General features: G+C 38.0%; 1 protein-coding gene across 1 annotated transcript; it reads left to right on the plus strand.

Annotated features, from left to right (window-relative positions):
• The first annotated feature begins 10,822 nt into the window (after window positions 1-10,822).
• Window positions 10,823-14,807, plus strand: LOC107819551 (uncharacterized). The gene is made up of 2 exons (XM_016645670.2): window positions 10,823-11,073; window positions 14,128-14,807. The coding sequence occupies exons 1-2, from the start codon at window positions 10,933-10,935 to the stop codon at window positions 14,461-14,463; spliced, it is 477 nt and encodes a 158-aa protein (XP_016501156.1). The 5' UTR covers window positions 10,823-10,932; the 3' UTR covers window positions 14,464-14,807.
• Window positions 14,808-15,729: the final 922 nt, after the last annotated feature.

Here is a 15,729-nt window from a genome sequence, read left to right on the forward strand (position 1 = left end):
GTTCACCCGTCTTTCTAGAAGATAGTCTTGATGATGAGGTTCTTTGCGGAGGAAGTCGGGCTTGAGTTCACCTTAATCCATCTCATCAGATTGTACCGGCCCTTTCATTACCGAGGCCTGATTGCTTTACGATGCTGATCCACTATGCCCTTTATTGCTGACGATGAAGGAAAATGGGGACCGAGGGTAGATGAATAGATTTTTCCGAGTGCGGGCTGTCGATATTATCCTCGTGGAGTTCCTTCCATTTACTGAGAAATGGAATTTCACACGTAAGTGGCACACTTGTGTTTTTATCGTTTTTTCTCATGGTGGAGGCGGACTCCGTAAAGATATTTTCCTTTTCCTTTGTGCAACAATCCCTTGGATGCCATATGAGGTCCCCGACCTGGTGGATTGGACTTGGAAGCTGGCAGGTCGCTTGACCTAGGATGGGCGTAGGTGGCAAGACCTGTCGAAGGATAGATAGGAAGCAAAACACCATGGTACCTGCTATGTGGTTTATTCCCTCTGAATGGTACTTTCTTCTATGTGTATTCATTCCGTCACTACAGACATTGAAGAATTTCCTGAGATGAGACCGTGCCCCCTCGAAGAGGAGGAAGGATCGTCGACTTCGGGGCCAAGGAATAATAACAAACGGAAGGAATCCTTGAGGGACGAGGGTGCCCATAGCGAGGCAAGCCCTGCCTAGAGGCTTAAAAAGGATGCATCAACCGAACCTTGCAGCACTTGAGGCTTCTAGCTTTGGGAAAATGGTTCCTCATTTGTCGCTGTCTTCTTTTCCCGTCGAAGATACTTCGAGAGATAAAAGTTTGTTGCCGCCATCTTCTTCTCTCGTCGAAGGTACTTCGAGGGATACAGATTTTCTGTCGCCATCTTCTTCTCCGTCGAAAGTACTTTGAGGGGTGTTCGGTACAAGATAAATCGAAGCCTGAACTACGAAGGCCGCCTTGAGAGACAGGTAACCTTCATTTCGAGAGGATGCATGTTTCTTCTTCTACCCTTGGAGATTAATATTTTGATACTTCAGTTGCAGAGTAAGATAGAGGACCTAGAACGCCTTTGGGGCGAATTTAGCTAGGTCGAGTGCAGTATAATGAGCTAAGGGCTCAGATAGATGCCCTAGTTGCGGTCAAGAAGGATGTTTTGGCCAAGGCTTCTGTCCTCGAGGGGCAACTCCCAAATGCTCATGAAAACAACTCGATCCAGACGAGCAGGATTGCAAGTCTCGAGTCTGACCTTTTGAATATGAAGGCCGAGGTCGTGGACGCCCGGGATAAAGCTGAAGAGATTCGGGCTAAGGTCGATAAGAAAGTGGTCGTCTATTTAAAAGATGCTATTGATGCTCGGGCTGAGTTGAGAGGGGCTTCCGATCGGGAGAGTAGAAGCAATGATATATGCCCGGTGCAAATCCCGGAGGGAAACCCTCGAGGAGATCCATGCTAGGGGCTTTGATCTCTCGGAAGAGATAGAGCAGGAAACGGCGGATGAATACGACGCCAAGTTCCTCATATTTGATGCCAAGGATTATGAGGGAGAGACCGATGGTGCTGCAGGCCCCGAGGGAAAATAGATTAGGCTTTTGATTCTACGAGTAATGCTCTTAGAGAACATTGTAGATGAAGTCTTGTATTTTTTCACATATTCATATAAAGAAAAGCCTCCTGGTTTTCTCTTTTCATGGATTTCTCTATGCTTGAGCATGTCTTTCTTTGTCCCAAATTTTGACGTTCGTCAATGATTTTAGCCAGATGAATTGGCCTTATAGGTAGAACCTTTAGGTTTACAAATCGGTCTTAAGGCTTGTTATGCTGGCCCGTAGGCTTTTGCCCATTTGGTTGGTACGACCTTTTGAATTAAGTTGGCGACAGTGGCTTTTACGCATTGGGTCGGTATGACCTTTTAATTTAAGCTGGTGGCAGTGGCTCTTACGCGCTGGATCAGTACGACCCTTAATTTAAGATGGCGGCAGTGGCTCTTACGCATTGGGTCAGTACGACCTTTTAATTTAAACTGGCGATAGTGGCTCTTACGTTAGGGGAGGTACGACATTTTAATTTAAGCTGGCGAGAGTGGCTCTTACGTGTAGGGTCAGTACAAACTTTTAATTTAAGCTGGCGACAGTGGCTCTTATGTATAGGGTCGGTACGACCTCTAGTATAGGCTTTATTTTTCCCTCGTTGAGTTTTTGTGTTTGTTCGACTCTTCGATAGTTCGATAAGAACCTCGATTGTGAGTCGTTATGTGACGATAGATGAGCACCTCGGGAGGTTTTGCTGAATGGCTGAATTGTTTCGAAGCCTTTTCATTGTTTGGAGCCGATATGATCGAAGCTCTTTTGCTTATGTCGAGGGTAGCCTGATTAACTGGTTCTTTCCAAAGTATTTTGAAGTAATTGAAGGCCTGTGATTTTATGGCAATGGTTGGGTGTCCCCGAGTTGCGTTAGTTTGGCTGGTACAGCCTTGTGACCGTAGTCATTGTATTTGGCTGTACCATTTTAGTCCCAGAGTGAAGTAGCTTCGGCGTCTATATCGAAGATATGCCTTTTAGGGGTCTTACAAGTTCGAATATATAGCCTTAACTTTAATATAGGGATTATGACTTTTGTAAGGTCTTATAAATTTGAACATGCCTTGCTTGAGGTCTTACAGATAAGTTACTTGGTACAAGTATAATTCATGCCTGCTTGAGGTCTTACAGATAGGTTACTTGGTATAAGTATAAATCATGCATGGCTTGATGTCTTACAGATTTGGGCATGCCCGGAGGTCTTATAGCATTGAAGATACCTCATAGAGGACTTACATTGTTGATAATGCCTCATGTAGGTCTTACATTTTTTGGGAATCGCCGCATGGAGGGCTTTCAAACTCGAGGTTGCCCGCTTGGGTCTTGTGGCCTCGAGTTTTCGATAGTTCGATGGGGTGGCAGTCCCGAGACATCGAGAGTTCTTGGCTCTGGGCTATTTTTCGATATTGCCTCATTGAGGGCTTATGAGCTTGAAGTTTTCGGCCCGGAGGTCTTACGGCTTCAAACTTTTGATGTCAGTCCCCGAGAGTTTGGGAATTTTCTAGCATTGGGGCGGTTGGTTGTAAAAATAGCAATCTTCGCTCGGAGCGCAAATCGTTCTGATGGTAAAAGTCAAAATGTATTCCTTGATTACTTGGCACAAGTATTACATAGTTTTCGCCGTCGAGGGTTCGATTGTTCTACACGGATATGGTTTTTTCGACCGTTTGGTCTAATACATCATTTTTCTATTGAGACCCTCTTTGGCTTGTCTTGATTTCTCCGAGGAGATGACCTCCCGGGGGGATGCCCCCCAGTATTCGAGGTTGATTGAAGAGAAGCCTTGAATACTTGTTGAGTTCTCCCTAGGTAGAATATAGATGTTTTCTCATTAACAACCTTGCCGATAAAACCCTTCTCGGGATAAAATCCGATCGAAGGAAAAGAGTGCAACGCGTGCTTTAAAACCTAAGGTCTTCAAGCTGGCATGTGCTTTGATCCTTCTTAATCGAACGCCTGCGCAAAGGTTAGTATAAAACGTAAACAAAAAAGGGAGATGGTTATACCTTAGCTGTGATGGCGCTTGAGCCTTGATATACTTCAACTGCTCTCTTCGGAGATGCGGTACGGTCCCTTGTTCGTTCACTCGGGTGCAACCGAGGATATAGCTTGTGATTGCTACTTCGATGTTTTCTTATTATTTGGCTCCTCGATATTGAAGGTGTCGATGTTGGTGTCACATCGTGCATTGCGAACATCTCTCTTGCAGAATGTTGTTCCCCATACACCATTTTTATTCCGTCCTTTGTTGGAAACTTTATCATTTGATGAAGGGTTGATGGTACTGTTCTCATGAAATGTATCCATGGCCTTCCGAGCAAGGCATTGTATCTCATGTCTCCTTCGATGACATGAAACTTGGCATTTTGGGTTGTTTCGGCCACGTTGACCGAAAGGATGATTTCCCTTTTAGTTGTCTCGCTGGCCATGTTGAATCCGTTGAGGACTCGAGAGGCGGGCACGATCTGGTCGAGCAGTCCAAGCTGCTCCACCACCATCGACCTAATAATGTTGGCCGAGCTACCTGGATTTTAGAAGTACACGTTTAATTTGAACTGTATTCACAAGAAAAGAAATTACCAATGTGCCGTTATGAGGCTGAGACAGGGTTTCGATGTCCTCATCGCTGAATGTTAGAGCGTCCTCGGGTATATAACCTCAAGTTCTCTTTTCCCTGGTGATGGATATTTTTGTACGTTTGACAATGGGCTCTTATGGGATGTCGAGTCCCCCAACAATCATGTGGATGACATGCTGTGGTTCTTCCGTTTCTTTTTTCATGTTCACTTCTCTTTCTTTAAATTGATTTTTGGCTTGGTCGCTGAGGAACTCTCAGAGGTACCCCTTGCTAAGTAGTCAGGCTACTTCTTCTCGGAGTTATCTGCAATCTTCGATCCTATGACCGTGTATGCTGTGAAATTTGCACACCAGGTTGGGTTCCTCTACGATAGATCTGATTGTACGGGCCTTGGCCACCTGATGTCTTTGATTTTACCTATGGCTGATACGATGTCTGAAGCATCGACATTGAAGTTATACTCAGATAATCGGGGTGCCTCAGTCGGCCCTGTGTATCTGTCGAATCCAGCTCTATTTACGAGTCCCCGATGATTCTGACCTTGATCTGTCCTTCGGTCGTTTTGGGGTATATTACGCCTTGGGCGTTTCTTCGGTCTTTAGTGTATGGTTGGTACCTTTCCTTGTTTGACTTTGTATCCTTTGTCAGGAGCCTGCTATGATATACCGAGCCCGAGGGGGCTCCCATTTGGTCGTCCTCGACCCTGATCTTTGATTGATATCGGTTGTGGACATCCGACCAAGTCACGGTGGGATATTCAACCAAGTTCTGCTTCAGCTACTTCGAAGCCACCGAGCTTGGTTAGTTCAAACCTTGGGTGAAGGCCTGTACTGCCCAGTCATCAGAAACTGGCGGTAATTACATCCACTTCATTTGAAAGCGAGATACAAATTCCCACAACATCTCATTTTCTCTCTGTTTGATTTTGAAGATGTCGGACTTCCTTGTAGCAACCTTGATGGCACCGGCATGTGCCTTTATAAAAGAATCTGCCAGCATGGCGAATGAATCTATCAAATTCGGGGATAGGTTGTGATACTACATCATGGCCCCTTTTGAAAGTGTTTCTCCGAATTTATTTAACAGGACAGATTCGATCTCGTCGTCCTTCAAGTCATTTCCTCTTATGGCACAAGTGTAAGCGGTGACGTGCTCGTTGGGATCCAAGATTCCATTGTACCTCGGGAGATCGGGCATTCTGAATTTTTTCGGGATGGGCTTCGGAGCCGCACTTGACGGGAATGGCTTTTATATAAATTTCTTTGAATTAACACCCTTCAGGATCGGGGGTGCGCTCGGGATCTAGTTGATCCTTGAATTGTAGGTCTCCACCTTTTTGTCATTAGCTTCTATCATCTTTTCGCCCGATTCAATCCTCTTTGTGAGGTCCTCGAGCATCTTCATAATAGCGGGGTCGGTTGTTGACCCATTGTTACTCGATCTTTCTGGTACTTGTTCGTCTCTACGAGCCGTTTTCGGTGTTGTTGTGCTTGGAGTTTTCTGGTGGCTTTGCAATTGAGCAATCGCCAGTTGTTGTGCCTGTAACATCTAAAAATAACGTGAAGGCTAACCTCTTATCCCTCCCGAGCTGGGGTTTTCTGAGCTTCTTGTTGGTTTTCTTGGCGTATACTCTTGTTAGTGCGGGAGCTTATATCGACGTGTTAGGAATTGTGTGAGACCACATCCACGGGGATTGGATCCGGCGCATCCTCAGGGTTTTGCGGTGGTACATCGATGCCTAGAATAGCTACATCATTCTCTCCATGGTCCTTAAGACCATTATTTTTCATGTGCATTCACTGAGTTAGACATTTTGACCTGAAATAAAAAATTCTTGGACAAGAAAAAGTGTAAAGAATAACTTGCGTTATTTAGTAAACCAGCACAAAAACAACCACTATTATTTTTAGCCCCACGGTGGGCGCTAAACTGTTTACCTCGAAAATAGTAATAACAATTAGATTTGATTTTGTCGTTCTAAAAATACGTGATTTATTTTAATTCTAGTTGTTAAGCAGTAGATGCTAGGTGTGAAACTAGAAAATAAGATAAGAGCTTAAAGATAGCGTGATAAGCAAATCGAATGATCGAGAATCGGGGTTTCGAGTTAGACTACACGGGGCCTCAGGGTCGAGCTAAGCTTTAGGCTGTGGACGGCCGATGAAGAACTTAACAGTTCTGAGAGCTTTAATGAGAGCTCTTTATGATTAATGATGAGTAGTAAATGAATAACAATAAATGAAATGCAATAAATGTAGGTAATAAATCTGAGGAAAGACAATAGAGAGTGTTTAAGTTAGAGAGCAGAGAATGTTCTTGTATTGAATATCATCCCCCCTTACAAAATGACAAGGGTACCCTTTATATAGGAGGGAAAATCCCAACATAGTACATATGCATTTATTACAAAGGTATGCGGCTGATACATCCATTTAATGTCACGGTATGGGCTTGTGCTAGCCCAATAGACTTGGTCAGCTTTATCACATGACTTGGGAGTCTCCCACTCGTTTATCATAGCCGCCGATTTGCTCTGCCCCGAGGTCGAGCATAGGGAACCCTCGGGGTCGATCATCGAGCTGGGCCTCGGGCCTTCTGAAGACGGTCTATGGGATGTAATAATGATCATAAAATCGGGCTCTCCGATTTTAGCCGTATAAAAAGAGTTATTGAAAGTTTGGAGATATAATGAAGATTAAGGAGCGAAGGATTAGAGTATTTATAGGGGCTAGTAGTGCGCGTTGCGGAAAGCCAAAAGACGGCCAACTGTCGTAATCAATTCGAGGCCTTTAAAAAACCATGTGAACGTGGCTTGTGAACATCCCCTTTTGTCACACCAATCACTTACATGACATAACTGACGTAATGATGGAGGTAATGAAGAGTTGAAGAATTCAAATCGTTCCTTGTTATTTCATTCCAAGAAACGTGGGGACTATATGTATACGGTCAAAATCAAAGAAGGCCGATAAGAAGGTAGCTTCTATGACGTTTCAAGCCCGACTTCGATGGGCTCCAAAACACAGTCTAAGGTTCGTCCCTGAAGTACTCGCCTCGAGAGGATATATCGAAGACTCATCACGGCGTACCTCGAGGCAGCCTGAAAATCGGCGACCGTCATGGAAAGTCGGGAACTTCCTAAAGGCACGTGATTAAAACTAACAAAGTCTGCTAGAATAGTACAAATCCGTACTGAACCACTATACATCTGTACCAATAGCATTCCTTGTCATTATTAGACATGTAATATGTTGGAATTTTCCCTTTCTATATAAAGCGGACCCTTGTCATTTTGTAACACATGAATATTCAATATAATAGAATATTCTCTGCTTTTCCTGCCTAAACGTGCTCAATAATTACTCTACAAATTTATTACTTGTTCATTTATTGTTCCTCATCAATTGTGTTCATTCATTGTTCTTCATTTATTGTTCTTTATCATCCTTTAAAGGCCGCCTTCGAGTTCCTATATCACTAAGCTCGAGGCCCTCAATCTTGTAACCACACTGGGTTGCTTATCACTTCTCGCTTATTTACACTTAGCATTATTCACATAGCAACTAGTATTAAGATAAATCACGTATTTTTAGAACCACAAATCAAATATAATTGTTATTACCATTTTCAAGGTAAACAATATCTAAATATAAAGTGGTAACGAGTCTTTTTCTTGTACAAAATGCATAATTCCTTTTTTCCCTTTAAACATTTAAGAGAAAATATAAAAAAAATTCTTTCACACATCGCTCAGGCATATGTAAAACGTCTTGTCTTTTGCCCACACCTTCTAAAACACTGGCCCTATCAGTTCCTGGTCAGGGCCGATCGAGGCTGCCTATGGGTCGGGGGGCTGGTTACTTTAGAGAAATGGTTGTCTGGCCCACCCTTCGTATCCGTCGAGGGGTTTAAGTGGCTGTATCGGGCCTATTATTATTTTGTTCTGTTACTAAAATTGACATTCACATAAGCTATAGGCAATCATTTTGATGTTGAAATCTATTTTTTTGCATACTATTTTATATATCAAAAGATATGTTGTACCACTTTGAGGGAAGTGTAAATTGAATAGAAAAATGATTGTCTTTTTCGAAATTGCCTCAGTCAATGTCCACCTAAATCTCAAAAAACATACGAAATAAAAAAATATTTACAACTCCCTTTATGCCTATTGATAGTTTATCTTATTGACTTATGATTAAAAATTTTGAATTAGATTAGATTAAATAATTATATAATATTATATTAGGCTACAAAATTAATTTAATGATAATACAAAAAAAAAAAATTACTACCGGGTCCGTGGTCTCGGTGGCTGAGACTCGAGACCCGAATTCCAGTCCTTTCTTTTTCGGGTTGGACATGGGCCAGCCCAGCACAGTTGACAGGTTTATTCAACAATGCGATTGTATGACACGAGAGATCTCTTAAATCAAATCTGGATTATTCAAAGAAAGATTCTAGGAATGATTATATAAGAAAATATTGATATTATAAGGAATCTATTTTTGTTATGTGGGGTTGCCAACTTTGATACAGTCAAAGCTTTGTCCGGATATCTTTGGCTGATAAATTTGTAAAAAAAATTATGTATAATTTTATACTCGCTCCATTTCAATTTAGGTGAATTCATTTGATTCGGCACGAAGTTTAAGAAAAGGGAGAAGACTTTTAATCTTGTGATGTAAAATGAGGCACATATATTTTGTGTGGCTATAAATCATCGTGTAAAGGTAAATTGTTTCCAAATAATGGAAAGAGGTCATTCTTTTTGGCACAGACTAAAAAGGAAATAGGTACACATAAATTGAAACGAAGGGAGTATAAGATAAATGAGGTGTATGAATATATGCATTAGCCATAGTTAATTACTACTCCTTATCCCAAGTTTAATTATTTCGAAATTAGGTATTCCGGGATTAGTTATTCTATCTTTTCATAAGAATAAAAAAGTATTCAATCCCGAGATAATTAATTCCAGTACTAATTATACCAAAATTTTCTCCCAACGAAATATGAAATAAATTCTTTTTAAATTTAATCACGTGACTAATTATTCCTTATCTCTCATACCAAACGAGCCCAAAGTGAGTCAATGATGCCTTTGTTGGACTTTAAGCCATTGGGCTTTAAAAGAGAAGAAGTGTGAATTGGCAATTGAGGGAAATAAAATGGAGGGAAAATGAAAATTTGAAGAAATGAACTTTTGTCATGCAGTTTGTCCCTTATTGGTGAGGGACAATCACATTTATGTGCTTATATATAGATTCACTTCTTAAAGCTCTTGAAAGGAGTTGAAGAGAATGAACCCTCGCGCCGTCGTCGTCGCTCGCTCGGCTTCGGCTTCGGCTTCGGCTTCGGATTTGTCAAATGATCGATAAGATTATTTTTGGACAAAATTTATATAATTATTTAATAATTAATTAAATGCCAAATCATTGATGAACGTTCAAAGGGCCTCGCTGGTCGCGGTTCTGCCGCGACCGCGGTAGAATCGCGGCAGTCAGATTCAGAGAGGCTCTCTGGCCGCGGTTCGGCCGCGATCGCGGTAGAACCGCGGCAGGTCGCGTATTTTCTGAAAAGGCACCTTTCCAGACACCTCTTCTGATATTTGCCTATAAATTCTGAGGCAAGGCTGCATCTTCCAGACACGAAAAACACTCTAGAAGTTCTTTCTTTCTGAATATACTGCATCCTAATTCGTAGTCTCTCTCTCTCAAATTCGTAAGTGTGTTTTTGCTCCGTTCTTTGAGTTCGTTGGTATCCTGCAGTTTGTATTGCCACTGTTGCAGGAAGGTTTATTCCGTTTTATCCTGGGAGGATTTAATCCATTACCTTGGCAACGTGTGAGGGGGTTAAAATTCCTTAAGGACGCACAAGAAAATTGTGGACTTGAAATATTTCTGATTCTTTACTAGTTTATATATTTCTTTATTCTTCTAACAGTTTTCTGATTTTTCTTTCAACTCAGTATCGTTCACAAACAAAAACACTTTAACCATATACAAATGAACATTTTGAAAACTACTTACTATATATATTTTTTAATTTATGTATCTACATTACTATTTGAGGAGTTTAAAAGATTCATTTTTCAAAATATGCAAAAATGTAAATGATTATGACTTGTAATAATTTATATGCAGTTTTAAATATGCAAAATTATTTTAAAAAACTTGAAAAATTTATATCTAATTTCATGGTCAAAATTAAGAACTTTGACCATCTTACTCGGAATCAAGTTATAATGCTAAAAGATTATTACTTCTTCCGTTTCAATTTAGATGATACATTTCGCTTATCGAAAGTTAATTGGACCAAACTTTGAAGCTTAATTGCATTAGTTCAATTTAATATTTTAAAATTAAAATTTAAATAATCAAAATTATATGATAAATATTATAAGTTACAATTTTATTTTTATCAATAAGATAAAAAATTATATTTTAAAATATTGGTCAAACTTTACTCCAAACTCAGGAATGTGTCGTCCAAATTGAAAATTGAAAGGGGGAGTAATAAATACATAAGCAAGTGGTCATTAAAAAACATATATCAACTGGCATATATATGCCAGATGTCAGTTCCAGCAATACATAAAATATGTTTCAGCAAACCGGCTGACCAGTTTCCCAGTCACCAATACCTTTTCAACCTCAAAACCACCATTAAAAAACCTCACACAAACCACGCACAAACAAAAATATTAGTCGGCGCAGGTTCAACATCTACATATATAATCACAAAATCTCATTTTTATCAGTCCAAAGAATAAGAAAACATGAAGAGAGCAGTAGAAAATGAAGGAGAAGAATTTAAAGGGGTGGTTAGTCTTGAACTACTGAAGAAAAAAATGGCTGATTTTGCAAAAGAAAGAGAGTGGGATCAATTCCATACTCCAAGAAATCTCCTTTTAGCACTGGTTTGTACATATCAAACACTTTTGTTTTAACTTTTATTATTTGAACCTTTTTTTAATTGTAGAATGAAGCATTTTTGGTTATGTAGGGTAAGGTTGGTACATAGTGCAACTTTGTCCTCTATGTGTTTTTTGTCCGTGTGTTTGTTTTTTTTCTGTTATGCTTATTTCTGGGGTTTTATTATATCATGTTTATTTAGCTTTTTGTCTCACAAAAATGGTGTGTTCTTTGTATTTTATGATTTCTTGATTTTATTGTTTACCATCAGATGTTCTCTCACTATTATCCGTTTCGGTTTTCTCGGTATCTTGCTTTTTTTATTTTTTTCGGTTAGTGTCTATCGAAAATAATATCTTTAATTTTTCAAGATGGGCTAAGTTCTGTATACACACTATCCTCCCTAAACTCTACTTGTGGATCCACTGAGTTTTTGTTATTGTTGCTGTACCGAGTCATTTTTTTTTAATAATCATGCGATTCGAATAAGCTTCTGCGTACCTTGGACTAATTTTAGAGCTACTTGCTATCTCCCAAATTCATTCACTCTGTCAATCAAAACTTGGAATATAGGAAAAAATGACCTAATCTTTTTGCCGCCGTTAAAACTTGATGGTGTATATCGAGTTATTAGGTTATATTCTGTGTTTTTTTGGTGTAATAAGCCAATTTTGATAATTTTTGCTTTTGCCTTTTGAGCCAAGCGTCTCCCGGAAATCGCCTTTCTACTCCTTCGGTGCAAGAATAAAGTTTGTGTGCATTCTACCTTTCTCAAACTTCACTTGGTGGGATTTTACTGGTTATTGTTATTGTTGATTTGCATATAGCTAGTTGAATCAAAGGATAGTTGTGTTTTTCACTGGAATTAGTAATGGCCAAGAAGGAAAGTTGGAGTCTTTGAAAGCTCAAACCAGTTTTCTGTATTTGACAAAAGCATGAAACAAAGGGGTCGTTTGGTAGGGTGCATAAGAATAATGCTGAATATGGTGTATTAGTAATGCTGATATTAGTTATGCTTGCATTAGTTATACTGGTATTAGTTACGATGACATATTTCTTATCCATTGTTTGGTTTGATGTATTAAAGCATTACACAATTTTTTAAAGAATTGTTTGTTTACAAAAATATCCTCAAAACCAGTCCATCACTCTAAAACTTTTTAAAAGAAACAAATGTTGAGAAATATTTTTATATGAAAAAGTTTAAAAAAATTATTTGATTTGTCTACCTATTGTAATATAGAACTAAATATTTATTTATAAAAAAAGAAATATGCTAAGTATTTATTTATTTACTAGATATATAATTTTATTTTTCACTATTTGAATTATTTTAAACTTGTATTAATATAATAACTAACATATTTTAATCAAGCATAAATTTTGAAGGACAATTTTGTCTTTAACTACGCTATGCATGCATTAAAATCCGTTGCATCGCTAATACCATGGTTTTCTATGCATTAGTTATGCATAGGATAATACCAAATAGGATGTATAACTAATGTTTGCATAACTAATGCATAAGTTTAAAATATCTACCAAACAAGGTATTATTAATACACAAGGCTAATGCAAACGACCCCAAATATTATTTTACCTAATGCATCCTACCAAACGACCCCAAAAAGTCATCTTTCTTTTTCTTGGAAATATATGTGGGTTTTGGATATCATGTCATTGTTGAGGATTTCTAAATTTGTGAAAGCCCCAGAAAAAGCTTTCTTTTTTCCCTCAGTTTTCTTGGTAACCAAACAAGGCAGTACTAATTGTGTTCCCTAGAATGTAATTATAGCATTGCTGTCAAAATATGAAAAGTAGTGCAACACTTGCACTAAAACTGATCAGTTACCATAAAATACTGCAGCAAGGGAAAAAAGCATAACATTGATTGATTGAATAAAATGTTTCTTAACTTTTATACATGGACAGTGTAAAGAATTTTTAAAATATTTATAAATTAAACAACGATTGTAGTAAGCAACTTGAAAAAATAGGATAATTAATTAGGCACACGCTAAACTATACTAATAATATAAACTAATTTAGTATCAGTTTGTATAAATTTAATCCTTTGATAAATAGCTTGGTGTCTTTTATCACTGTATGTTGCTGCGGTTTCATTTTTCGTTTTTCTTGAGTCGAGGATCTATTGAAAACAGTCTCTCTATCCCTTCAAAATAAGGGTAAAGTTTGCGTACAGATTAAATTTTTCTATTCCACTTGTGGGATTACACTGGATTTGTTTTATAAATAGCTTGGTGTCTTTTGTTACTGTTGCTACCGCTTCTTTTTTCATCTTTTCTTGGTGTCTTTTCATTTTTATATCAACTACAGGTTAAAGAATTTTTAGACTTTTCGTTGATTAAACAATAACGGTAGTGGAACTTGGAAAATAGGATAAACAGTTAGGCACACGTTAAACTATACTAATAATATAAACTAATTTAGTGTTAGTTTCTACTAATTAAATCCTTTGATAAGTAGCTTGGTGTATTTATTACTGCCTGTCGCTATGGTTTCTTTTTTCATTTTCCTTGAGCCGAAAGTCTATATGAAACAGTCTCTCTGCCTGTTCAGAACAGGGGTAAGGTCTACTTACACACTAACCTCCCAAGACTAGAGACATGCCTGTCGCTATGGTTTCTTTTTTCATTTTCCTTGAGCCGAAAGTCTATATGAAACAGTCTCTCTGCCTGTTCAGAATAGGGGTAAGGTCTACTTACACACTAACCTCCCAAGACTAGAGACAGACCTAGGATCTTTTATGAGATGGGGGCACCATTAATTTTTTTTAATCAATGCCCCTTAAATATATTTTAGTGTTTAGAGTGCCAAATTATATATATTTTCATATTTTAAGGTATACACACACAAGGATTTTGAGAAATTTATGGGGTCCGGCGACCCCTCAATGGTATGCGTAGGTAAACTCTATTTGTGGAATTACACTGAGTTTGTCGTTGTTGTTATTGTAGTATAAATAGCTTGGTGCTGATGATGATGAAGAATTTGGTATTTGGTTATTTTAATGCATGTTTGTTTTTGAATACTACTAGGTGGGTGAAGTGGGAGAATTGTCTGAAATATTTCAGTGGAAAGGTGAGGTCCCAAAAGGCCTACCAAATTGGGAAGAAAAAGAGAAGCAGCATTTAGGTGAAGAGCTCTCAGATGTATTGCTTTATCTTGTCAGGCTTTCAGATATCTGTGGCATTGATCTTGGTAAAGCTGCACTCAGAAAGCTTGAGCTTAATGCCATTAAATACCCTGTTAGCCTTTCCAAAGGTTCATCCAAAAAGAGTACTACTCTTTTGTGCAAAAGTACAACAACAACCTCCACCAACATCAACATCAACAATGAGAGTGAAAATGGTGTGACTGATGATGCTGCATGATCTTATTTAATTTCTTTTGTCTATTGTTTTTTTTTTCTTTTTCCTTTTTGAAGGAAAGTTTTGGCATAACTGGTAAAGTTGCTGCCGTGTGATCAAGAAGTCACGAGTTTGAGCCGTGGAAACAACCTTTTTGCAGAAATGTAAAGCTAGGCTCCATACAATAGACTCTTATGGTCCCCCTTCCCAAATTCCCTGCCCGCATCGCAGAAGCTGAGTGCACAAGACTGCCGTTTATTAGCGTCTTTTTTTAGTTTCTTAGACTTGCTATGACACCTACTAGTTTTGGTACTAAAGTGGGATAAAAGTGTTGATATGAGGTAAAAGTTACCAAACTTTGGTTTTTACCTTGTGCACGTTCCCTTTGACTCATGGTTAATACTATATTTTCTCAGACAAATGTGTTGAGATTTGTGTATTACTAGTACTAATATAGTTGGTTTTATGCTTTATCCATGTTCCCTTTGCTATTTGGTTAATGAGTAGTACTATTTTCCTCAAGACAAATGTGTTGAGATTTGTGTAGTATAATAGTATTCTCTCCATCTCAAATTATATTTTGCGTTTATTTTTTATATCCCTTTTAAGAAAATATTAATTAGATGGAGTTTGGCTATTTTATCCTTATTTATGTCTTAGATATTATCTCATCATTGAATATATAATTTATTTATGTGCTATGTTTATCTTCAAGAACAATTACTATTAAGGATAAAATTAGAAAAAAATAATTAATTTTGTATTGAACTTTTGAAAGGAAAGATAATTTGAGATAATTATTTTAATAATCATGACAAATAATTTAAGACGGAAGGAGTAATATTAGACGGAGTTTGGCTATTTTATCTTTATTTATGTCTTCGATATAATCTCATCATTGAATATATAATCTATTTATGTGCTATGTTTATCTTCAAGAACAATTACTATTAAGGATAAAATCGGGAGAAAATAATTAATTTTGTATTGAACTTTTGAAAGGACAGATAATTTGAGACAACTATTTTAATAATCATGACAAATAAGGGAGTAATATTAGTAATATGATAGTTTGATGTTGGAAAATGATAAATTGGTGAGTCCCAGTGGCTGTCTTGCATGAATGTGTTTTTTCCTTTAGTTTTTCTCTTGAGTTTAAGTACCACATAACATAGTTTTTACATTTTTTATAATTATAATTATATTTTTCTTTAGCCGACTATTTATAAAAAATAATTTTTCTATCCTTTCAAGTAGGGGTAAGGTCGGCGTACAGGGATAGAGTGACAT

This window comes from Nicotiana tabacum, chromosome 7 (assembly GCF_000715075.1).
Source record: "Nicotiana tabacum cultivar K326 chromosome 7, ASM71507v2, whole genome shotgun sequence".
NCBI lineage: Eukaryota > Viridiplantae > Streptophyta > Magnoliopsida > Solanales > Solanaceae > Nicotiana > Nicotiana tabacum.